Source organism: Balaenoptera borealis, assembly GCF_965194805.1.
Source record: "Balaenoptera borealis genome assembly, chromosome: 2".
NCBI lineage: Eukaryota > Metazoa > Chordata > Mammalia > Artiodactyla > Balaenopteridae > Balaenoptera > Balaenoptera borealis.
In genome coordinates this window covers 182,865,466-182,889,298 of record NC_138867.1, presented here as the reverse complement: position 1 = coordinate 182,889,298, position 23,833 = coordinate 182,865,466, and the positions used below count along the sequence as shown (strand labels likewise).

The 23,833-nt window shown below is 57.9% G+C and overlaps 1 protein-coding gene across 1 annotated transcript; it reads left to right on the top strand.

Moving 5' to 3' along the window:
• The first annotated feature begins 385 nt into the window (after positions 1–385).
• Positions 386–8,821, top strand: TLE5 (TLE family member 5, transcriptional modulator). The gene is made up of 7 exons (XM_082381254.1): positions 386–617; positions 1,750–1,847; positions 4,207–4,270; positions 5,637–5,681; positions 6,367–6,429; positions 7,796–7,870; positions 7,960–8,821. Exons 1-7 carry the CDS (start codon positions 591–593, stop codon positions 8,179–8,181), a joined length of 594 nt encoding a protein of 197 aa, XP_082237380.1. The 5' UTR covers positions 386–590; the 3' UTR covers positions 8,182–8,821.
• The last annotated feature ends 15,012 nt before the right edge of the window (positions 8,822–23,833 follow it).

The window sequence follows — 23,833 nt, the reverse complement described above, 5'->3', positions numbered from 1 at the left end:
GTTTCGATGGGGGCAGCCGGGCCCCCCGGCTCTGACACATGGGGAAACCGAGGCCCTGGCGGCTGCCGGGGCCACCCGGCCGGGAGGGGCCGCGGCGAGGCGGGGGCGCGCCGGGCCCAAGGTCACTGCGCCGGCCGGCCCGGGGGAGGCGGATGGGTGGGGATCCGCGGGCCTCCCCGGGCGCGCGCCCCCCCCCTCGGCGGCGCGCACGGGGCCCGGGAAGCAGCAGCGGCGGCGGCGGCTGCAGCAGCAGGTGGAGCCGGAGCCTCCGCTCAGCCGAGGCCGTGGCCACTGCCGGCGTCGCCGCCATTAGACAATAGGAGCGGCGGCCGGGCGTGCGGGGAGGCGGGCGGCGGGGAGGGGCGGAGAGGGGCGCCGGGCGCGCAGGAAGCGGGGCCCGGGGCGCGCCGGGGCCGGGCGCGCGGGGAGGGGGCGCAGGAAGCGGGCGAGGCCGGGCGCGGGAGGCGGCGGCGGCGGCCCCGGGAGCTGCCGATCGGCGCCGGGACAAAGGCGCGGCCGCCCGGCGCCCCGAGCAGCCCGAGCCGGGGCGCACAGCCGGGGCGCAGCCCGCGCCCCCCGCCGCGACTGACATGATGTTTCCACAAAGCAGGCATTCGGTAAGCGGGGCCCGCCGGCCCGGCGCCCCCCCCCCCAATCCGGGCTCGGCACCCCCAGTTCCCGGCCGGGCCATCCCCCCAGCTCCGGGCCCTGCGTCCGCCCAGGTCCTGGCCCGGTCCCCCCAGTCCCAGCCGGACCCTTCCCTCCCCCAGGTTCGGGCCCTGCGCACCCCTCAAGGACCAAGCCCTGCGCCCCCCGCTCCAGATCCCAGCCGGACCTCCCCCACCCCCAGCTCCCAGCTCGGCGTCTCCCCCCCACCTCCTAGGCCCAGTCCCCTCCAGCTCTGGGCCCAGCGCTACTCCCCACCCCCAGCTCCGGGGCTCCCTCCCATCCCCCGTAGCTCCCGGTCCCCCTCCCAGCTTCCGGGCCCAGAGCACCCCCCTAGCTCCCAAGCCAGGTCCCCTCCAGATCCCGGATCAGATCCCCCCAGCCCCGGTCCCAGCCCCTGGGCCCTGTGCCCCCCCCCCCCAATCAAGCCAGCCTGGGCCTCGGAGGCCTTCTCGGGCCTGGGGCGCCCCGGGAGCCCCACCAGGCACCTCTAACGCCGGGGCTGCTTTCGGGGCCTGGGAGTGGGGGGAGACCGGAGGCGCACCCCTCCCGGAAGAACGCGGCCCGGAGGAAGGGTGTTAGGAATCTGGGGTGGTGGGCCCCCCCGGAAGATTTCGGGTGCTTAGAGAGGCCCCTCCCCCAAGGGGAGTTAGCAAGGAAGCCTCATCCCCCCCTCCCACGCCGCCAGCTTGGGGAGGGGGACCCTCTAGGACGCGTTCTCCCCCCTCCCAGAGGCAGTTGGGGCGCTCAGACGTGCACCCCCTCCCGGCGCTTTGGAGGCGCGGTAGAGGGCGCACCCTGCCCCCCACCAAGGGCGGGCCTTCAAACGCACCTCCACGGCCTGGTGGGGGGGCGGGGGACGAGAGCCTCCGGGCGCGCCCACCCCCCTCGGCTTCGGGCGGAGAGGCGGGGGCAGGAAGTGCGGGCGGGGGCCGCTCCGGGGGCTGTAAACACGGGCCCGGGAAGTGGGGCGGGGGGGCGCGGGGACGCTGCAGCTGCGCCGGCCTCTGCCTCGGGGCAGCCGGGGAGAGAGGTGGGTGGCGGCCCCACCGGATCCTGACCCGGGCCGCCCCTTCCCCACAGGGCTCGTCGCACCTCCCCCAGCAACTGAAATTCACCACTTCGGACTCCTGCGACCGCATCAAAGATGAGTTTCAGCTGCTGCAGGCTCAGTACCACAGGTGAGCTGGGGCTGGTGGTGCCTGCCCCGGGAGAAGCTGGAGCCCCCTGCTCAGATGGCAAGACTGAAGCCTGCAGCGGAGGTTGTGGCCCCTGCTATATATCTAGGCTCCGGAAAAATAGAGACGTTGAATGTCTTAGGTGGCAGGCACTGTCTTTAGCACTTTGCCGATATGAAATTCATTTAGTCTTTAAGACAGTCCCATTTTGTAGATGAGAAAACTGAGGCACAAAAATTTCAATAACTTGCCCAAAGCCTTAGCTGTCTGGTGTCAGAGCCCCTCTCCCCACCCCCACCCCAATCTGCATTGGATAAAAGACCTCCCAACAGCTGGAGTTGGGGTTGGGCCCTCCACCTCCCCACCCCCCCACCAAAACCTGTAGCATGTTATCTCTCTCTGCCTGGTTTTGGAGAAAGGTTTCCTGCCAGCCAGCAGAAAGGCGATTCTCTTTCCAGAACTGAATCTAACATTTCTAAAGGGCTTGCCAATGTGCCAGATCTAAAGAGAAAGGAACTATTATTGTCTTCATTTTACACTTAGAGAAACTTAAGCCCAGAGAGGATAGGAATTTCCTGGGGTTGCACAGCAAGGAAGTGGCAGAACTGAGATTTGTACCCAATCTCTGGGTTGAAGAATGCAGATTCTCAAGGTTTTGCTACGGAGGGGGGCTTTGCCTAGGAATCAAAAGGGGGTCCATGGCCACGAATACCAGTGGGGTCTTGGGCCCTCTCTGGACCTTAGTTTACCCACACAAAAGTATTCTTTGAAGGATGCCGAGTTTTCTCCAAGAAGAAATTGGGAACAGTGATATATTTGTTCTTTGGGGGTACTTCCTATTCTCCCCATTTGCTGAAGATTGAACATACATCCTTTTGTTTAATCTTTCCTGCTGTTCTATCATTGTGCTCATTTCAAAGATGAGGAAACTGAGGCACAGATGTTTGAAGGGCAGGCTTAGGAACTTTGTTCTGGTCCTGTGATGTGGAGGGTTTAGGGGCTTTGCTTGGCAGGCCTGGCCTTTCTGAGCCTCTCTGGGGGTGTCCCCCCCACCACCACCCCCTTGCCTGGCTCATGCCCATGTCACAGTGAGCACTGGGGCTGATCCAATTCCAGAGACCGAGGGTCAGATTGCTGCCACAGCGCTGTGTGACCTCAGGTAGGCCACACCCCCTCTCTGAGCTTTGGAGTCTCCATCCGCTGGGCCTGGGCTTCCTGCTTTACACTGAGGGGTCCTACCATGTTGGGGGCTCACACAGTATCCACCAGTCCTTCAGGAAGGGACAGAAATGCAGAGTTTGGAATGAAATTGCCTGATTTTGTTTTTAACGGTGGCAACAAATGCACATTTTTAAAGAAAACTGGAGAAACCAACTGTGGCTGTCCTCCCAACCGGGGTATACAAGTCGTGGTCAGTCTGGCGGAGTGAAACTCCAGTCTCCTGGGGTGACTACAAGAGCAACTAAGTCTTTATTGGGTACTTACTGAATACCAGCATTAAGAGTGTTTCTGGTCTTAATTCATTTCATCCTCACCACCTCACCCTCGGGGGTTGGAACTCAACAGACTTGGAGACCAAGACCCAGAGAGGTAGAGGGGTTTGCCCAGAGTCACACAGCATCAAAATAGCAGGGTTGAACTTTGGACCCAGTCTATTTGGCTTGAGTTTGTGCTCTCAGCTCTCTACCTGTCACCCTGACACCCTCGTGAGGGGCCTTTGAGAAATACCCAAAGCTCATCCTTGCTGGGGGAGCTTGAGAGAGGTGGGGGCGGTCACCATCTCTATTACCCAATGGTGGAAATTTATGCCCCCCCGCTAGGGAAATCAGGACCCACAAGAGGGGCTTGGGTGCCTTTGAAGATTCCTTGGTAAATCCAATCCAGAGCCCTACCAGCCAACTCGGCTCTCGCAGCCTCTCCGCGGTGTCTGTCTGTTCCTCCTTTGCTGGAGAGTTTTCCCCAGGGCTTGAGAGTATGGCCTCTGAAGCCAGCTTCCTGGCTGTGTGACCTTGAGCCCGTTCACTCAACCTCTCTGGGCGTCCATTGCATCATCTGTAAAAACAGAGTGATGTTAACAGCCCTGACCTCTTTGGGTTTCAGGAGAGGTAAAAGTTTCTTTGAATCCTCGTCTGACCTATAGTCAGGGCACTTGCTCTGACTTTTGTTATTTTTATTATTATTTTCATTGCTTTCTCCGCCCCCAGATCTGCAAGGTTGGTTTCATAATCCCCATTTTCTAGCTAGGACACCTGAGGCTCCCCCTGCCCCATCTTCTGCCTGTCCCCCACCAAAGTTAGGGGCTCCCCTGCACAATGGGGGGGACCTCAGCCCAGCCCCTGCCCCTCCCCATGTTCTTCTTCAGTCTGAAACTCGAATGTGACAAGCTGGCCAGCGAGAAGTCGGAGATGCAGCGTCATTACGTGATGGTAAGCCAGCCCTGGGGTCCAGTGGGCAGGGATGGGGGACCCCAGATCCCCCTCCAGCACCAGCAGCTGCTGCCCGAACCCTGGCCGCCACCTCTGGGGTGTATGAGGAGTCAGGGTCAGCTCTCCATTCAGCCTGCCCCTGGGCCGGGCTGAGTCCGTCTTGCTGGCCTGGCTGCCGGCCCAGGCAGTGGCCGAGGTGCCAAACCACCGGGTTGCAGTCTGGGCCTGCCAGGTCCCCCGGCTGTCCTTGGCAGGAAAGGAGCCAATGGCTGGGAAAGCCAGGACCTGACTGGGGGAGCAGCCAGATCCCTCCCCGCCCCCATGGTCCAGGCATCCCAGGCTTAACCCCTCCTTGCCCGAGCCTGGGAGGAGGACTCTCTGACGTGGGAGGGAAGGGGTGGCACTGTGTTCTTGGGCCTGACATTTGAGACCCTGCCCGTGCACACTGCCAGAATCACTTGCTCAGTTTCCTACCCACCAGGTGGCGATTTCTGCATCAACCCCACCCCACCCCCACGCCCCACTGCACCTCGGTCCAGCCCAGAGCCCACTTCTCCCAGGCTGTGGGGGAAGCAGAGCCAGACACTGAACCTCTGGCCTCAGAGGGAGGGATGGGGCTGGGGCAGAGAGAGGGACCCGGGACTGGGGGACTCCAGAAGGGGGTGCTCCCGGTTTGAGAAAGGCTGCATAGAGGATGGGGCATTACAGCTGGGGTCTTGAAGAATGAGTAGGAGCTTGCTGGGCAGAGAAGGGGAGACCACACAAAGGCCTGGGAACAAACTTGGCTTCCCCCCCACCCTCCCTGGGGTGACAGAGGGGCGCGCCATGGGACGGTTTAGAGCAAGGGAAGGGGCAGGGTCAGATCTGGGGCGTGAGGGGGGGCGCTGCTGGCCCCAGAGCCAGACCCAGCAGGATTTGTTTATCCTCGATTATTTATACCCAGGAAGGCAAACTTCCCTGGAGTCCGGGGCCACCCGCAGACAAGACACATAAAGATAAAAGATTAGGAGCCTTGGAATGTGTGTGTGTGTGTGTGTGTGTGTGTGTGTGTGTGTGTGCGCGGGTGTGTGTTAGAGGTTGGGGTGTGATCATTATTCCAGAAACCAGGGCACCCACACTGCTGCTGGGGCCCTGAAGCTTCCCCAGCAGCCCCACCAGGCACCTGGGCCCCAGCGCCTGGTGTGGATGTCTCCCCACTTCCATCTCCATCTCTTTCGCCTGCCCTCCCCTCCCCGTCTCTCCATTTCTCCCCTTCTCCCCCTCTTTGTCTCTCTCTCTCTGTCACTCCCCCCATCTCTTTGTCTCTGGAGCCCCCCGTCCTTCACCCGCCCCCATTTCTCTCTCTGTCTTCTCCCCCCCCATGCAGTACTACGAGATGTCCTACGGCTTGAACATCGAGATGCACAAGCAGGTACGCCCCCTTCCCCCCTCCTCCGCCCCACGCTTACTTCGCTTACTTCGGCACTCCCCCAGGCAGGTAGGAGCTTGCCCACCCCTTGGCTGAGCACCAAGTCTGCCCTGGTATCCTGTTACCTCCGAACCCTCCCCCCTTCTTTCTTAGGCCTCCCTGACAGGTTTCTCTCCCTGAGGGGGGAGGGGCAGAGACTTTCCGGGGGACCTGCCACCCCCACCCCACTGTCTCCCCTTTGCAAACAGCAGGGGAGGGGTGATGTGCCAACCCGCCCCGGAACCCCCAGATTGCCCCTTGCCCTCCAGCCTTGCTCTTGCCATCTGTGCCCTGATGAGGCTACTCTCGGGTGTGTTGTAGAACACTGATGCCAGCTGCCCCCACCCCTTTCCCCCTGTCTCCCACGGAGCACTCCCTACCTATCAGGCACTGGGCATCATCTTCCCAGGGCCGCCCGGGACCCCAAGCGGCTGGGCGTGGCTTTGTCCTGTGCTCTTAGCCTACAGGGCAGAGAGCCAGCCTCAGATTCCACCTTTGCTGCTGATTGGGTGCCCGTGGGCCCGATGAGTTGACCTGACCCTGGGCCGAGCTGGCCTCTTCTTAGATTAGACAAAACCCTGAGGCCTCCCGGGGCTGGTCTGCGCCTGCCCCAGCTGCTGCCCAGGGCTGAAGCGTCTGTGTGTTTCAGGCTGAAATCGTCAAGAGGCTGAATGGGATCTGTGCCCAGGTCCTGCCCTACCTTTCCCAAGAGGTGAGTGGAGCCCCCAGGCCTCCCGGGGCTGCGGGGAGGAGGCGGTAGACGGACTGTGAACTTTCCCCAGGCCCTCCCTACTGCGGCCATCTGGGGCAGCAGCGCGCTGGGTGCCCCAGGGCACACGCCTTCCCTCTCTGGACCTCCCAGCCACCAGCCAGTCTGTGCAGAAGAATCCCCAGGTTGGAGAAACCCCAGGGGTGCAGGGCGGTGGAGCGAGGGGCCTCACCCTGCTGTGGAATTCCCAGCCTCAGTGAGTCATTGCACTGTAAAAATGTCAGCTACGCCGAAGACTACACCAAGAATTCTGTTTCCCTGTCTTGCTTCCGTCTTTCACCCCCTGAGGTTCATCTGCGGGGCCCTGCTGGCCGCTGTGTGGACAGGGGGGCTCTCAGCACACATAGGCAGACATACAAACAGCCACAGATACGCACAGATGCGACACATAAACACACGGCACACAGACACACAGAGATGCACAGGGACACACGGAGGAACCAGGTACCCAACTCTTCCTTTTTTGTTTCCTGGGGTTCTAAGACTCTTGGTGTGAGGCCCACTCTGTACACACACAAACACACACACGTCTGGGTCATGTAAGGCCCATCTGCTCTCTGCCAGATTTACATCATTTTCTCTTTAACCCCTGCCCATATCTTGGGGTCCCTCAGGTGATGCCCAGGAACAATTCCAGGAGGACACCATGAAAGCCCCAAAGAAGGGGATTCTTAGGACCCTGAAGACCTAGCCTTGTGGTTTCCGTTCACAACAGGGGCTCCCTGGTAGCCAAGGCAAAGAAGGAGCTTGGCAGATTCTAGCATCTGATGGCCGGAGAGACAGACGTTCAGGGAGGGCTGGGGTACAGGGTGGGGGATTGCCCTGAACCCAGACTCATGCCCCAGCCCTGCCAGAATTCACTGGGCCTGCCCAGGCTGTGGAGGAAGAGGAGCTTGGGTTAGCAGATCTCAGATCTCTTGGACCAGCAGTCCCGGTCTGAGCTCTTAGAACCAGGACTTCCCTGTACCGTTGGCCAGGTTGTGCACTGCACTTCTGCTTCTTTGCACATGGCATTGGTCGTGGTTCAGGCTTTCTCAGACTCACCCAAAAGCTTTTTCCTAAGATTTTGGTACCAAGCCCTTTGGGTCTTCTCTGCATCTCTGTGTATCCCATTTTCCAGATGAAGAGACTGAGGCTGGATGAAAGGAATCAGCTGGAGAGAGGGGGGTTTCGGGAGGGGTGGGAAGCTGTGGAGAGGGAGGGCTCTAATAGCCCAGATGGGAGCGAGGCTTCTTCTGGGCTCTGAGCCACGAGCCCTAACAAGATCAGGGCGAATCAGTTGATTTCTCTTCACCCTGTCCCCATCCAGCACCAGCAGCAAGTCTTGGGAGCCATCGAGAGGGCTAAGCAGGTCACTGCTCCTGAGCTGAACTCCATCATCCGAGTATGTTTGGGGTCTTTGGGGGCAGCAGCGGGTGGGAGAAGGACAGGTGGGCCCAAGGGGGCTAACGCTCCCCTTCCTCTGCCCTGCAGCAGCAGCTCCAAGCCCACCAGCTGTCCCAGCTGCAGGCTCTGGCCCTGCCTCTGACCCCACTGCCTGTGGGGCTGCAGCCCCCTTCTCTGCCGGCGGTCAGTGCAGGCACCGGCCTCCTCTCGCTGTCGGCGCTGGGCTCCCAGGCCCACCTCTCCAAGGAAGACAAGAACGGGCATGACGGTGACACCCACCAGGAGGATGATGGCGAGAAATCGGATTAGTGGGCGGCTGGGATGGGGGTGGGGAGACAGACACAGAGAGAGAGGAAGATTCAGCGTAAGACACAGTATAGCTCGGGATTGGCTCAACTCTGGTAGTATTTATGGTAGCCGCCTGCTGGGGCCCTCGCCCTGCTTGTGTGCCACCCCCTGACTTGGCTCCTACCCCCGACTCCCAGCCTCCCTCCTCCTCCCCTGCAGCCTGAATGGGTCAATACCCGCTCATACCACAGATGAGGCAAGCTGAGGCCTGGAGGCACAAGTGGGAGGCCAGGTCAGAAGGGAGCAAGACCTCAAGAGGTCCAACACCCCCTGCACTTCCCCAATTCGCACACCTGTAACTGACAGTCTGCCCGCTGGCCCCCCCACCCCCACCCTCCCCGGGGCACACCCTGGCCTCACACCCTGGCACTGCATGCAAACACAATGCTAGCTGCCCCTCCCTGCCCTGGGCGCCCCGCGTCTCCTCCTCCCACTCACTCACCCTCTGCTAGTTCCCACCGCCCACACCCACCTAGTCCTGTCCCCTCACCCATGAAAGAAAGAGGGGCCACGGACAGCAAGCTTCGCCCGGGGAACAGGGTGGGGTGGGCGACCCAGAATTCCCTGTCTCCCCTTCCCAAATAAAGATGAGGGTACTCAAGTTGTCTTGGTTTTTATTTTTTATTTTTCCTTTTTCCAGTATACTAGCTTGTCTTTTAAGAAAAGGGATATTAAAAAAAAGAAAAAGACAGAAAAATGTTAAAAAAAAAAAAAAAAGCAACACCCACACCTGTGTCTGTATATAGACTTTTAGACTGTCAGCCTTTGTTGTGTTCAGTCGTTTGATCTCTACGGAGAGAAGTGAAAATGCTGTATCGAGGGTGGGCTTAGCTGTGCCTTTCAAATAAAGATGTGAGAAGGTTGGTTGCTGTGTTCCTGCCTCTGTGTTGCGAGTTGCCCGTGGTGCCCCCCTTCCCGGGGGAGGAGAGGGCTTCCTTTGAGTCTGAGTCCCCCTTGTCTGTTACAGGACTGGATATTGAGAGTCCTAGCTGAGTCCGGCTTGTAAATGTAGTCTAGCTCCTGAACTTGGCACCTAGCCCAGAGAGGGCCAGCTGGAGGCTCTAGGTCACACAGCACAGCCTAGGTGCTTGAGGTCTAGCCAGCTGTTTTGACAGGTAGGCAGAGGGACTCAGAAAAGCTAAGGGGTCACTGGTTTCTGAGTCCCAGGCCAGAGGGCTCCTAAATGACAGTCTTTACCCTTAAAGACAGCCGCTGAGACTGGACAGTCACACTGCACACACAAATGCTTTTTTCCAGATCAGAGAACACAGACCCCCAGGTGGACCTCAACTCTCCAAGGACCACTTGGAGCCCACCCTCGCCCCCCTGCATCCAAGCTGGACCACCCCAGGAGGGGGAGCCAGCAGGAAAGGTGATTCCCAGCACACTTGGCATTTCAGTCAAAAGAACTTCAGGGACTTCCCTGGCGGTCCAGTGGTTAAGACTCTGCGCTCCCAATGCAGGGGGTGTGGGTTCGATCCCTGGTCGGGGAACTAAGATCCCACATGCTCCATGCTGCGGCCAAAAAATTTAATAATCATAATAAAAAAAACTAAGAGAACTTCAGGCTCCCCACCCAGGATATGGGCCTGGTGGCGGGGAGGGGGGTGGAGAGTGGGGACAGTCATCTGGACTTTGTAAGATCTTCACAAGGGCTTCATGCCACAGAAATCCCACCCTCAAGGAGCTGGGAGCATGAGGGATCCAAGGAATTCTCACCTGTCTGCCCAATCCAGTGGGTTCGCATGGGGGCCAAGGGCACAGGAAGGGAAGGAGGGAGAGACAGAGGGGTGATGATGGACAGCCAACCTCAGGGTAAATGTCTCCTGTCCCTAAGGAGAGAAAGAGGAGGCAGGGGACAGGGGGACCCTCCTGCTGGGCCCCTCCCCTCCCCCACTACAGCCAAATCACCTCCAAAAATGCCAGTGAGATGGGATCACTCCCTGCTTAAGGTATATCCTTGTGCTGAAAACCAGAACTCATCTCTGCCCCTCGCTTGGGGAGTGTAAATCATTACATCTGCCTCAGAAGGCTGCTTATAGCACCCAGTGATACCCCTGGATTTGAATGCTGGATCCACCCAACACACGTGCCACAAAGATGTTTAGAGCAGCTGTAATTAGTCCTCATTGCCCCAAACTGGAAACCACCAGCTGGCCATCAAGGGGCAGAAGGGTAAGTTGTGACATGAGCTGCCCGTGGAACACTACGCAGCCAGAAAAAGAACCAGACCTCACTGCACTTGACACCATACATCTCGCACACAGAACACTGAAGAAGCCGGGTATGAAAAAGTCAATGCTGTGTGTGTGACTCCACTTATATAAGGAACAAAGACGGGCCCAAGGGACCTATAGCACCAGATGTCGTGGAGTTACCAAAGGAGACTTCTAAGGGTGATGGTAATTTGGGAGTTGATTACACGAGTGTGTTCACTTCGTGATAATTCATCGAATTGTTTGCTTACAATCAGGGCACTCTTCTATGTGTTCTATTTCACAGTTTTTAAAAAAAGGATTTAAAGAATAGATAATCTTTGGCCTCCATGGCCCTTGGAATAAATTCTAGGCCCAGGAGACCCCAAGGGCCTGCTACCCAGCCCTCTAATCATTCTTTCCCAGCAGGCTGCAGCCAGGTTGAAACATCTGGCTGTTCCTTGCCTAGCGGCCTTTGCACATGCTGTTCCTTCTGCCTGGAACAGTGTTCTTTTTTTTTTCCCCCTCCCCGTCCCCTGTTCTAATCCCCCAGGACTCCCAGAAGTCACTTTTCTGAAGGCCACCCCCGACCCTCCCCCCAAAGCAAGGCTCTGGGACACCCCCACCCCTGGAAGGGAACAGTGGTTGTTATTGTCACATACTGGTTCTGGGCATGGGGTCTCCAGCGTGGGTTTAAATCCTGGCTCTTCCTCTCACAGCAGGGTGATCCAAGCAAGTGGCTTCACCACTCTGGTTCTTGGTTTTCCCTCCCTATCTGTAAAATGGGTATAATCACAGAACCCACGGTTGTCATGAAGATCCTATTACTGACTCCGTGGAAAGTGCTTTAGCAGACCCTCACCCATTCATTCATTCATCTTTTTCATTCATTCATTTATTGCACCCCTACTCAGAGACCTGGGGACACAGCAGGAAACAGGACACTTAAGTCCCCGCCCTGTGGCCAGTGGTAGGAAAATACAAAATGTGTCAGCAGGTGTCAGCAGGCAGAGGAGCTATGGGGAGTGAGGCAAGTGAAATCACTTGTCTGATCTGTTTCTGGGAAGCGGGTTCCGAGGATTAGCAGAAAGCCTGCAAGGGCTCACCAGCCGTCAGCTGATATTATTATTACTGATGTTGCTGGCAGATGAAGGGCGTTGGGGAGGGGGGCAAACCCGACAGTCTCCCCCTGGGGTCTTCGAAGCAGAAGGGGTCCTGCCTAGCCATGGACACATCTGTGACCTGGGGTCTCCCTGTGGGCCTCGAAGCCCCTCATCCCGCCCGTGGGGCTGGGGAGGGTATAGGGCGGGCCCAGGAGTCCGTAGTGGGGAGCGAGACCAGAGGGTCCTGGGGGTACGCGATCCCGGCCGGGAAGCCGGCGCGGGCGGAGGTGCGGCCTCCCGCGCTTAACGACCGGGCTGCCGGCGACCTCGGCTAATTGATCCGCTAATGGGCCCCGCGCCGCGGGCACGCCTAATGAGGCGGGAGGAAGGGGAGGAGGGGGAAGGCGGGCGGGAGGAGGAGGGGAAGAGGGAGGATGGAGATAAGGGAGGGGGGAGGGGGAGAGAAGGGAGAGAGGGAGGGAGGGCGAAAGGGAGGAGGGGGGTGAGGGAAAGGAGGGAGGAGGGAGAGAAGCAAAGAAGAGAGGGGGACTGAGGGGGATGGGGAGGAGGGATGAGAGAGAATGAAGGAGCAATGGGGGGGGAGGGCGGCGAGGGGGAGGGGCAGAAAGGAGGAGGAGGAGCCAGAGCTACGCTCCCAGCTCCTGGGGCACAGGACTGGGTGAACCCATCCCTTCTGACTCCCCGCCCCCCACCTAGACCCCAGGCCCTTCTGGGAGTCCCCTCTTCCAGCCCCCTCCCCCTTTCTAGGGGTCTTTCCAGGGAGGGATCTGTGTGCACCGGGGTGTGAGGCTCCCTGACTCTCTCTGAGCCTTGACTTCACCGCGCACACAATGATGTCCACAGCGTTGGAGCGTCCCACAGGCCCCAGAGTGGCATGAGACTGACCCAGCCCCGTCCCCACACACCCCTCCTACACCCCAGCCCCCCCCAGAGCCAGGCCCACCTCCTCCTCCTGGTTTGGCCTCCAGGGCTCAGGAGGGGTCAAGGACTAACAGATTCCCCAGCTGGGGAGAAGAACATCCTGTGAAGGCCAGCGAACACTAGGATGTGACACATTAAACAGTCACAGGCCAGGCGGGCCAGGTACATCTACTGCCTGAAATATTTACGTGGCCTTCCTCCTTCCAGAGTCTGTGTGTTTGCGCCTTGAACTTGGACTTGGAGGAGAAACAAAAAGAAGCTGCAGTGACGTGGAATCAGAGATCTTGGAATGACCACATGCTCTCCCCATTGTGCAGACAGGAAAACTGAGGCCGGAGGAAAGGTAGGAAGTTGTCAAAGTCACAAAACAAGGCAGGGCCCCAGCCGGTCTCCTGCCCTCTGCTGGCTGGCGGATCTCTCAGCCCCGCTAGACACAAACAGAAATAATCAGTGGACTTCCCTGGTGGTGCAGTGGTTAAGACTCCGCACTCCCAGTGCAGGGGGCTCGGGTTCCATCCCTGGTCAGGGGACTAGATCCCACATGCATGTCACAACTAAGAGTTCGCATACCACAACTAAGGAGCCCACCTGCTGCAACTAAGACCCGGTATGACCAAATAAATAAATAAATACATATTTAAAAAATAATCAGGAAAGCAATGCAAATCCTAAGGATAACAAAAATCATAGACGGCTGCAATCTGCTGAACATCTACCGAGCTCTAGCTTCGGCTCAGGGCTTCAGCTACAGCTCTCAATCAATTCTTGAAAATGCCTGGTGAAGGAAGGACCATTTTACAGATAAAGAAACTGAGGCTTGAGATATAAAGTGACTCGCCCCGGGCACACAGCCACGGAACCAGGATTCTGATGTGGGAAGATGCAAGCTGCCGGGTCCAGATCTTAGCCTGGATCCAGTGCAGGCGGGCAGAGCTATGGCCGATCCCCTTGCTCAGGGTCTTCATTCTAATTGGCCTCTTTTCCGTGTCTGAGGGTGACCAAGCACGGTGCCACCTCTGGGCCTGACCCTCTGCGTGGAACACGCTGTCCCCACAGTCAGCGCACTCCCCGCCATCACCACCCCCTCTCTCCTGCTCGCTTTATCTTCACAGCATTGATCGCTGTGAACAACTTAAGTCAACAAATATTCCCTGTCCTCTGCTTTTCCCCACTCTGAGATGAGTTTCAGGACAATAGGAATTGGGTCTGTTTTGGTCACTCCTGAATCCCCAGGGCTTAGACTCCTGCCTGGCACACAATAGGTGTTCATGGAAGATCTAGGGAGAAAGTGAGAAAATGGCAAAGGAGCCAGTGAAATGGGTGGGCCTGGGCCAGCCCTGCAGGACGATGCCTGCTCAGTGGGAGAGCCAGCTGCAGGGAGCCATGGAAGGTGTTTGAGCGGAGGAGGGGCGCAGCCAGATGCACGATGAGCAAGATCTTCTGGGGTCGCAGAGGGGCCCGGCTGGAGGGGAGACAGAGGCAGGGCCCCAGGAGGAAGCCCGCGTAGTATTTAGATGTTTTCTGACTTTAGGAGCTGCAAGAGGGAGCTGCATGTACCCCAAGCCCCCGTCCTACAGCCAAGCATCCTGCTCTGAGGGTCTCTCCTGGGATCTGCCCCTCTCTATCTCTTCACCCCCACTGCTTCCGGGAGCCTCTGGGTCTCTGTCTCTCCAGCTTTGTTTCTGTCCTTCAAGGTCCTTCTCTATCTCTCTCTCCTCCCCCTTGATCTCTCCCTCCTACTGTGCTCCCTCCCCGCCATCCCCGCCTCTCAGCCGACCTCGCTAGTGCTCCCCCCACACCCTCCCCCGCAAACCTCTCCCACCCACTCAGGCCCCCCGGGCCGGGTTGCTGCGCGATGGCCAGGCCAGGAAGCCCGCTCCTCCCGCCCTTGACCCTCCGCCCCCTCGCGTCCTCCTCCCCCTCCCCGCCCCTCAGTCCCTTCCTCCCCCGCCCCCTTCGCCCTCTGCCCCTCCCCCCGCCACTCCGCCTCCTCCCCCTCTGTCCCCTCCGTTTCCTCCTCCCCCTCCTCGGCCTCCCGGGCGGGGAAGGGGCGGTGCCCGCGCTCCCCGTGCCCCGCTGGGCCTGTCCCGGCCAGTTGGGTTGACGCGCTGGCCCGGCCCACGTGGTTACCGGTGTGTTCTCCAGCTGCGGCGGCGCGGGGAACGAGGGGACGACCACCTGGAACGCGGCCCCCTCGGCCTGAACTGCGGGGAGGGGTGACCCCAGGACGCCAGCCACCGAGCGCCCACCCGGAGCGCGGCTCTCTGTGACCTTGGATAGATTCCTAGGCGTCTCTGGCCCTGGCCGCCTCCCCTCCCCCCACTCCCAAGCCAGACCGACTGGCAACCGGAATTTATTGGGCGCCTGCTGTGTGCCAGGCTCTGTGGACCCAGGACAGGGCCCCTCTTACCCCTAGTGGAACCCACAGCGTGTAGGGAAGACAGACAACAAATAAACCAGCGAATAAGATAATTTCCAAGAACAGTCAAGTGCTAGGAAGAAAAATCCAGCAGGGGCAGGAGACAGAGAATGACAGGGGGCTACTTGAGCCAGGAGATGGGAGGAGGCCTCTCTGAGGAGGTGACATTTGAGCCGAGACCTGTATCACAGAAGGAGCCTGCCTCAGGGAGATGGCTAGGGGCAGGGAGGTGTTCCAGGCAGAGGGAGCCCAGGACAGAAGCCTGGAGGCAGTTCTGCCTGGTCCACTGCAGGTTCTCATCCCCTACTTTGCAGCGCAGTTATGAGCATCAGACACAAGGTCAGCTGAATAAAGCAGCTAGCCCAGAGTAATAACTGCCCTGGGTACCATTACCAAGGGCAGCCCCCTTTTCCAGATGAGTAAACTGAAGCCCAGAGAGGATAAAATGTCTCCCTGCAAACCAGAAGCTGGGGAAGATTCATTTGAAGCCACAGGGTTCCACCCACACCTGTGCAGTGCCTGGGGGCTGGGTGAGTCTGCGGTCCAGCAAGGAGCAACCCCCCGCCCCGCACCCCCCCCACCCCTGGCCCCAGGGGAGGGATGGAGGCACAGCTCACAGAGATGCCAGATGGGAGGGTCCAGAGGGTGAGGTCAGGGCTTGGGATGGAGGGGGCTTGGGTGATGTGGGGTCTGGGATAGCTACATTGACCAGGAGACCCCAGGAGTTTAAAAATAGGGCATGCCTCAGACTTCCCTGGCAGTCCAGTGGTTAAGACTCCGCGCTTCCACTGCAGGGACGGGGGTTCAATCCCTGGTCTGGGAAGTTCTGCATGCCATGCCGGGAGTCCTATGACACAGGATGAAGAAATTTCTGTCATTGCCCCCATTTTACAGGATCACAGCAACACAGCAGCTAAGGTAGGATTTGAACCCAGGCCTTCAGGTTGCAGGGGACCCCTGCAGGTTGGGTTAGCACTGGGCAGGTTGTCAGGGGCTCTGGGGCCCTGCCCCACATGTTGGGTGACCTGGGAGAGGCTCTGACCCTCTCTAAGCTCATCCCTTTATCTTCCCAGCAAATATGTGGAGCAGGCATTGTGTTGGGCCTGGACAGACCATAAACACATAAGCAAATAAACTGTAAGTGTTCAGAGAGTGATGAGGCTTCTGAAGGAAGTGAAATGCTAGAGGCTGACCAGGGAGGGAGGTTGGGGGCTACTGCAGCCAGGCTGACCAGGCCAGGCCTCCCCAGGTGCTGATGTTTTGAGCCAGCTGTGGTCTAGGCAAAGGAAACAGCTTGTGCGAAGGCCCTGAGGCAGGACCTTGTCTGGTGTGTTGGAGGAACAGCAAGGAGGCCGGTGTGGCTGGAAGGGAGTGAGTGACGAGGAGAGAGGGAGGGGTGAGAGTGGGAAATTGATGGGGGTCAGATCATGTAGACAGAGGTGAGGAGTTTGGATTTTACTCTGAGGGTGATGGGGAGCTATGGAAGATTCTTGAGCAGAGGGAAGAATGAGATCTGATTCACATTTGGGTGATCAAAAATATGGGAGGAGTGGAGAGTGAGTGCATAGCCCAGCTGTGGGGTGTGAAGTGAGGCTGGGAGAGAAGGGCCCTTTGGAGCATAAAGGGAGTGCAAATGGCTACCCCGTTCTGAGCATTTACTATGAATTATTTTAAGTACTTTATAGGCCTGAAGTTATTTGAAGATTCTATTATCAACCTCGTATTCCAGATAAGGTTACCCACTGAGCCCAGGTCCACCCTGGACTTCCAAAAGCCCTTTCTTTTTTTCCCCTGAGCTGTCCAGTTCTTGCCCAGGGGGAGGCTGGAGTTTGGAGCCTGCAGCCAATGCGAGTGCCTCTAACCATTGGCTGCAGTTTCTCATCTCCCACTGGCCAGAGCCTACTGGAACTTTATGGACCCTTGTGAAAGTAGGCAGAGGGGTATTACACCCATGGGTGTGTCCACTCCCCACTTCACAGCCAGGGAATGTTCAGAGGTCCACTCAGCAAGGCAAGGGGTCAGAGCTCAAGGCTCCTCAATTCCAGGGCAGGGTTTAAAGTTGCCCCATCTTTCCTCTTCCATGTTGGTCTAGGGTTATATAAAGGCACAGCTCAAATGAGGCAACTCCTATACATTCTGCAGAACCCCAGCTTAAACACCCCCACCTGACATCTAGGAAGCCTTTCCATCTTCCCAAGCAGACACCTCACTCCTGGCTCTGCCTCCACCCCCATCTCCACCCCACTGCGTCCCTTTTCCCCAGCCCTGACCACTCTCAGGGGTCTGAGAGCTATGTGCTTGGTTTCCCCCTACTTCCCCAAACTCAGGAACCCCTCCTGCATGGCCTAGCCCTGGCTGCTCGCTTGGGGCCAGCAGAAAGCATTGGTTTCATGAATAAGTCTTGTGCAACCATCTCACTGTACAGGTGGGAAAACTGTGGCCCAGGGAGAGGCCCTCAAGAGCCTCTAGGTCACATGAGGAGGTGGGGGGCGCTAGAACAGGGCAGGAGGGCGCCCCAAGTTCTTGGGTGGAAGGAAACCTGTGTGTAATTTTTCTGAGGGGGGCTCACCGCCAAGGTAACCGAGGCTCAGAGGTCACCTGCGAGCCCTGGCCAGCAGGAGGGGACAGGCCTGGCTGGTGGCCCAGCAGCTCGGCTAGGGGGGCGGTAGGCAGAGGTTGGCGAAGTCGGAAGCCAAAGGCTTGGCCTCCCCGAGGGAGCCGCTTTCCCGGCCCGGGTCGGATCAATGGGCTGTAATTATACCGCGCCGGGCCCGGAGCCGGCGGGGAGGGAGCGGGCGCTGGCAGGAGAGAGGCGGCGGGCGGGGGAGCGCGGGTCGGAGAGGGACCCACGTTACTTTGATTGACAGCCCGGGCGAGCGCCGCGCGGGAGCTTCTGGGGCTCGTAGTCTTTCCTAGAACCCCTGCTCCAGTCTACTCTACCGCTCGCGCCCGGGCAAACTGAGGCGTGGGGACCAGCAACCCCCTCTCCTCGCCTACCCCTGGGCCCATTCCTCCCCATCCGACCTGAAGACAGAAACTGAACAATGCTGGGAGCCTCCGGGCTCGAGTGAGAGTCTCAGTTCTTCCCCGAGCGTCCGCAGTGACTTAACGTCTCTACCTCAGTTTACGTATCTGTGAAATAGGGCGAAAGACGCTAGTCGGTCCAGCCTGCTGGCCAGGCTTTTGCAAGGTAGTATGTTGGACGAGAGACTCTTGTTTTTAAGGGAAGACCCGCCAGGCTTAGGTGGTGGATCGCTTCTCCCTGTTTTTTGGAGACTAACCGAGCCAGAATTCCCCCCCGACCCCGCCCCAAACCCTCCAGGATCAGGAGTCCACGAGGGTCTCAGCTTCTCTGAGGGAGGGGGAGCCACACTCTCCGTACCCAGCTGGGAGCGCCTCGCCGCCTTCCGATTGGCCCAGCCGATCCTAGCGCCTTCTGCCATTGGTTGCCGGTTCCTTGATCCCCATTGGCCAGCGCTCATTGTGACGTCACGGACCCATGTGGGAGCGCCGCGGGCTGATTGGCTGGTGCGCCCAGCCAACCACCGCGGAGAAAGGAATTTCCACAGTAGCTGGGGCGGTGAGGCTGATTTAAGGTGGTCTGAGCAATCCTGTGTCCCAGGGCTGCTTCTCAGCTTTTTCCTTTAAAAAAAAAAAAAAAAAAGCAAAAAACATCCACATCATAAAAACCCAGCCAGGAACCGGGGCTGAGTCTTTCTGTACAGTGGGAGGGGAGAGATCAAAAGCTAAGCCCCTTTCCCCAGTTTTGCACCTTCCCCCTGGGTTTTGCAGATGGGGAAACTGAGACCCCAGAGGAGTGCGGCTTGAAGCCCTGGATGGCAAATGAGTTAGCTGGGGAAAGCCTTCCCGGAGAAATGAGAAGGTTGTGCTAGACTGCCCAGGCTGTAACTCATGCCTGGCAGTCCTTTCCCTGCCTCCTGCTCTGGCCGGATGTGGCATTTCAGTGAGTTATCAAGTAAGTGCTGCCTAGGGGTCCCCCTGAAACTGTGCACCTCAGATTGGGACTTGAACCCACGTGGCTGGGACTCAAACCCGGCCAAAACCCACAGTCTTCCAACTGAGATCACACACCTGGTTTCAGGACTTAATGAAGCTCAGGTTCTTTTTTTTTTTAAGTTTTATTTTTATTTTATTTATTTATTTTATTTGTTTATTATTTTTGGCTGCGTTGGGTCTTCGTTGCTGCCCGCGGGCTTTCTCCAGTTGCAGCGAGCGGGGGCTACTCTTCATTGTGGTGCACGGGCTTCTCACTGCAGTGGCTTCTCTTGTGGAGCACGGGCTATAGGCGCACGGGCTCAGTAGTTGTGGCTCGCGGGCTCTAGAGTGCAGGCTCGGTAGCTGTGGCGCACGGGCTTAGTTGCTCACGGCATGTGGGATCTTCCCGGACCAGGGCTCGAACCCGTGTCCCCTGCACTGGCAGGCAGATTCCTAACCACTGTGCCACCAGGGAAGCCCCGAAGCTCAGGTTTTTGATGTCTCATCGCATAAAGAATTCAGTGAGAGACAAAGTGATAGGTAAGAAGTGGATTTATTTAGAGAGAAACACTCCACAGAGTGTGGGCCATCTCAGAAGGTGAGAAAGGCACGAGGCTACGGGGTTTTCAGTTTTTATAGGGGTGGGTAATTTCATAGGCTAATGAGGGGGAGGGGTATTCCAGCTATTTTAGGAAGACACGGGGATTTCCAGGAATTGGGCCACTGCCCACTTTTTGATCTTGGAATTGTCATGGCGCCTGTGGGTGTGTCATTCAGCTTGTTGATGTGTTACAGTGAGCATATACTGAGGCTCAAGGTCTACTGGAAGTTGACTTGTCCGACTTATCTGCCATTTTGGACCCATTTGGTTGTAATCAGTTTATGTCATGTCCTCAGGCTATGTCATTCAAAGGTTGTGCCCTGCCCCCTCCCCTCCTGTTTCACCCCCATCTCAGACTGCTGAGCCTCCCCAAATTCTCAAAGCTGCTCCCAAAACTGGGGTTGCTGCTGCTCAGAGCAAGTCATCTCCTCCTTCCTGGCAGATTACACACACTAAGAGGTGTGTGTGTGTGTGTGTGTGTGTGTGTGTGTGTGTGTGTTTGCGGCTTCTCAGGCAATCCACAAATCTGTATTTACCCTCCCCTGTGGAGTGTGCCTGGCTGAGGGATCTAAAAACTGATGGGTAAAAGTCCCCTCTTCCAGGAAGCCTTCTCTGAACTCACCAGGCAGAGCTCCTGTTCCTCCTCTGGGTCCTTTAGGCCCTGGGCGCTCCCTTGTCCTGGCACTGATTAGGTGGGCCTGTGTCCTCAGCTCTGTCCCACCCACCCTGGGAGCCTCCCAGGCTAGGCCTGGGGCTGGTCCTTTCTAGGGCCCCATCATCTTCCCCATGAAGAGGTGGTTATAGAATAAATACCCATGTACCTGCCAACTTTAAACAGTCTGTGTGTGGAGGGGGAGATGCCTTTTGGAGGAGCTGCCTGGAGGAGGTGCCTTTTGGGTTGGGCCTTGACAGAATGGATTTTCTCCAGGCAGAAAAGGAGAGGGAGGGAATTCTAGAAAGAGATAACAACATAAACAAAGACCCAGAGGTGGGGAGGAACACAGATTAGGTAACCTGGCTGATGTGGCCAGAACAGAGAGTGTCTGAACTGGTGGAGGGAAGTGAAGCTGGGCTGGGCCAGGTGGTGCAGGGCATCTGATGCTAGCCTAAAGATCTGGAACTTTGTCCCAAGGACCATAGGAAGCCTGGGAGGGTTTTAAGTGAGGGAGGGCCAGACTCAAACAGAAGGTGACAATAGTGAAAGCTGCTCAGAGTGAGAAGGTGGCTTGAGGTCCAGATGGGAGAGGCTGAAGGGCTGGTGCAGGCAGGGGGCTGTGTGGATGGGGAGCCGGGTTTCATGGCAGGAGAAGGGGAGAAAAGAGGCTAGGCTGATGCTCTTTTTTTGGGGATCAGGGTGGACTGGGCCCTGACAGGGTGAGGGACAGGTCTGGGTGAAGGTGCTGCATCTAGTGGCCTGGGGAACATCCAAGGGGACATCCATTAGTTGGTGGCTCTACTCACAGGGCTGGGTCTCAGGGTAGGGACCAGGAGGGGAGCCAGAGCTTGGAGCCATCTTCATGAAGGTGATGCCTGAAGCCTCCAAGAGAACATGGTGGCTCAGAGCCTGGGCAACCAGAGGTGTGGGCAAAGGTGACATTCAGGTGACTAGGCTAGGAGGAAAGAGACCAGTCCTCAGAGAGGAAGGAGGGCCAACAGGTCAGGAGGGCATGGGGGCAGGGAGAGGAAAGGCTGCTCTGGGCAGAGCTGTGAGATGAGGGTCAAGAAGGAGCTGTTGAACTTGAAGAGGTGGAGGGCTTTTTTTTTTTGGCTGCATTGGGTCTTTGTTGCTGCGTGCGGGCTTTCTCTAGTTGTGGCGAGCAGGGGCTACTCTTCGTTACAGTGCGCGGGCTTCTCATTGCGGTGGCTTCTCTTGTTGCAGAGCATGGGCTCGAGGCACGCAGGCTTCAGTAGTTGTGGCGCGTGGGCTCAGTAGTTGTGGCTTGTGGGCTCTAGAGCGCAGGCTCAGTAGTTGTGGCACACGGGCTTGTGGGATGCTCCACAGCATGTGTGATCTTCCCAGACCAGGGCTCGAACGCGTGTCCCCTGCATTGGCAGGAGGATTCTTAACCGCCGCGCCACCAGGGAAGCCCCAGGTGGAGGGCTTTTGTCAAGAGAAGTCCCAGGAGAAGACAGAGGCTGTGAAGGAGAAGAGGATGAGGAAAGGGTACCACTGCTTGGACTAGTGGCCCAGAGGGGAGCTGTTGTCTTCCCAGGGGAGGTAAGGCACCTCCTGGAAAGGTTTTGGAATTAGGACTTCACAGATGCCCCAAAACTTGGAATGATGAACTTTCGGCATCATGGAATTGTGGAACCCCCTGTTTCTTAGAATTCCCCAGCAGGAGTGTGGCCAGTGATTTCTGGCTTTAGCTGAATCTGCTGTTTCTTCTTCTCACGCCAGTGCCTGTTCATTTACTGAGCATTTATTGTGTGCCAGTCTCTGCAGGCACCAAGACGGGCTCTGTCCCTACACAACCTAGAGAGGGAAACAAATAATGAGTACAACAACCCAAGAAGAAACACAATCATGTCAAAACAAAACACAAACGAAACAAACTCTGATAGGACCTAGAAGGAGAGAGAATAGGATGCAGTGTTTGAGAATTACAGGGTGGAGTGGGTGAGCACTGCTTAGATGGGTGGCCGGGAAGGGCCTTTCTGAGGAGATGACATCTGAGCTGAGACCTGAATGATGAGAAGCAAGGGAACAGCATTCCAGGTAAAGGGAGCAGGAAGTGCAAAGGCCCTGGGGCAGGACTGTACCAGGTGAGCAGGAGGCGCATCGAGGAGGAGGCTGTGCAGCTGGAGCAGAGTGAATGAGGGTGAAAGTGAAGGGAGTTGGGGTCAGGGAAGGGAGGGTGGGGAGGGGGTTTGTGTAGGGCCTTGTGGGAAGAGGGAGGAGTTTGGATTTTATCTTGATGGCAATAGGGAGCCATCAAATACTCACTCTCTCTAACACACATACACACTCATATCTTTATCCTCAGGATCTCTCTTCCCCTCCCTTTCCATGGCTGCACATCTTTATCCTCCAGGTCTCATCTCCAACATTACCTCCTCCAAGAGGTCTCTCCCAGACACCCCAGATAAGTAGATTCCCTCTGCTATCTCTATAACTGCCCCCTAAACTCCTCTTGGTATGCACACAGAATTCCATAATTTCCAAGCTGTGATCTTGCCTTATCCCCTGAACTCAGAGAAGGCAGGAATCTGTTCTCCATCCACCCTGGTGCCTGGCATGCCATAAATGCTCAATAAATTTGATAGGGCTTTTGTACGCTTCTGCTTACTCACTTAATGACACAGGGGCAGCTATTAACACGAGGCCAGGGATTTTCTCTGTCTGCTTCCCTGCTGAGCTCCAGTGCCTAGAACAGTGTCTGGTCCACAGCAGGCTGTCAACACGTGTTTGTTGATTGACTTAACAAACAACCCTGAAGTTTCTCAGAAGCACGATGGGAATAAGAATGTCCCACCTCCTACCTCACTGGATATCTGTGGTCTGCGATGGGAGATGGAGCCCCTGCCCTCAGAGAGACCTCAGTCTGATGGCAGAGATTCGTTTTCATCCTCCTTGGGACCTCTGCTTTCTAGGAGCCCATCATCTGAGAGGGGAGACAGCCCAGTCTGCTGGTAGTGGCCACCGGAACCCAACTCCCAGCTCTGGGAGTCTACTCTGTGCCAGGCCAGACTGAGGGCTGTTCATGTGCCGTGTCCTTTAAAAATAGCCCCTGCCTCTGCCATTTTACAGATGCGAAGACTGAGGCCAGGAAAGGGCGAGGGCCTAGCTCTGTCCCGCAGCCCCATCCCTCACCTGGTCCCTTTCTGTGCAGGCAGGTTTCCCAGCCAGCACTCGGCAGGCTGCTTCCTCCCGACCCTTGTCTTAGCCCACTTCCTCAGAAAGGCCATTTCTGGCCCCCAACTGCCCCCCTCCCCACCAAGCTACTCCTACAGTGAGCCACTAGGTATTTATTGGGCTTTTCTCTCATGGGCCCTCAGGGAGGGCGAGGGGGCGACGTTTGCGGGGCTGGACGCGAGCCTCAGTTTCCCCGCTGGTCCCTGGTGGAAGCGAGGGGGTGGTCCCAAGGCCGCGGCCGCGGTCGCGGGGCTGCACGGGGCGGGTGGGCAGGGGGGCGGCGGCGCCACCTTAAGGCGGCTCTGCCTGCGGCTCCCGGCCGAGCCCCGCCGGAGGGAGGCGGCTCTGCGCGGGGCCCGTCGCCCGCGCCTCTGAAACCGGCCGCCGCTCGCCCGACCTTCTGCGCCGGCCTCGCGCCCCCCGCCCGGCAGGGGCCTCGGCGCCCCTCGGTCCCCGCGACCCCGCGCGCTCGCTCGGGGGGCGGGGGACTCCGGGGTCCCCTGC

Excerpts from the sequence above, each read along its gene's own strand:
- TLE5 (XM_082381254.1), top strand. The coding sequence starts at position 591 with ATGATGTTTCCACAAAGCAGGCATTCG. Across the intron at positions 4,271-5,636 it reads TGCAGCGTCATTACGTGATG|TACTACGAGATGTCCTACGG; the intron begins GTAAGCCAGCCC and ends CCCCCCATGCAG. Across the intron at positions 5,682-6,366 it reads ACATCGAGATGCACAAGCAG|GCTGAAATCGTCAAGAGGCT; the intron begins GTACGCCCCCTT and ends TGTGTGTTTCAG.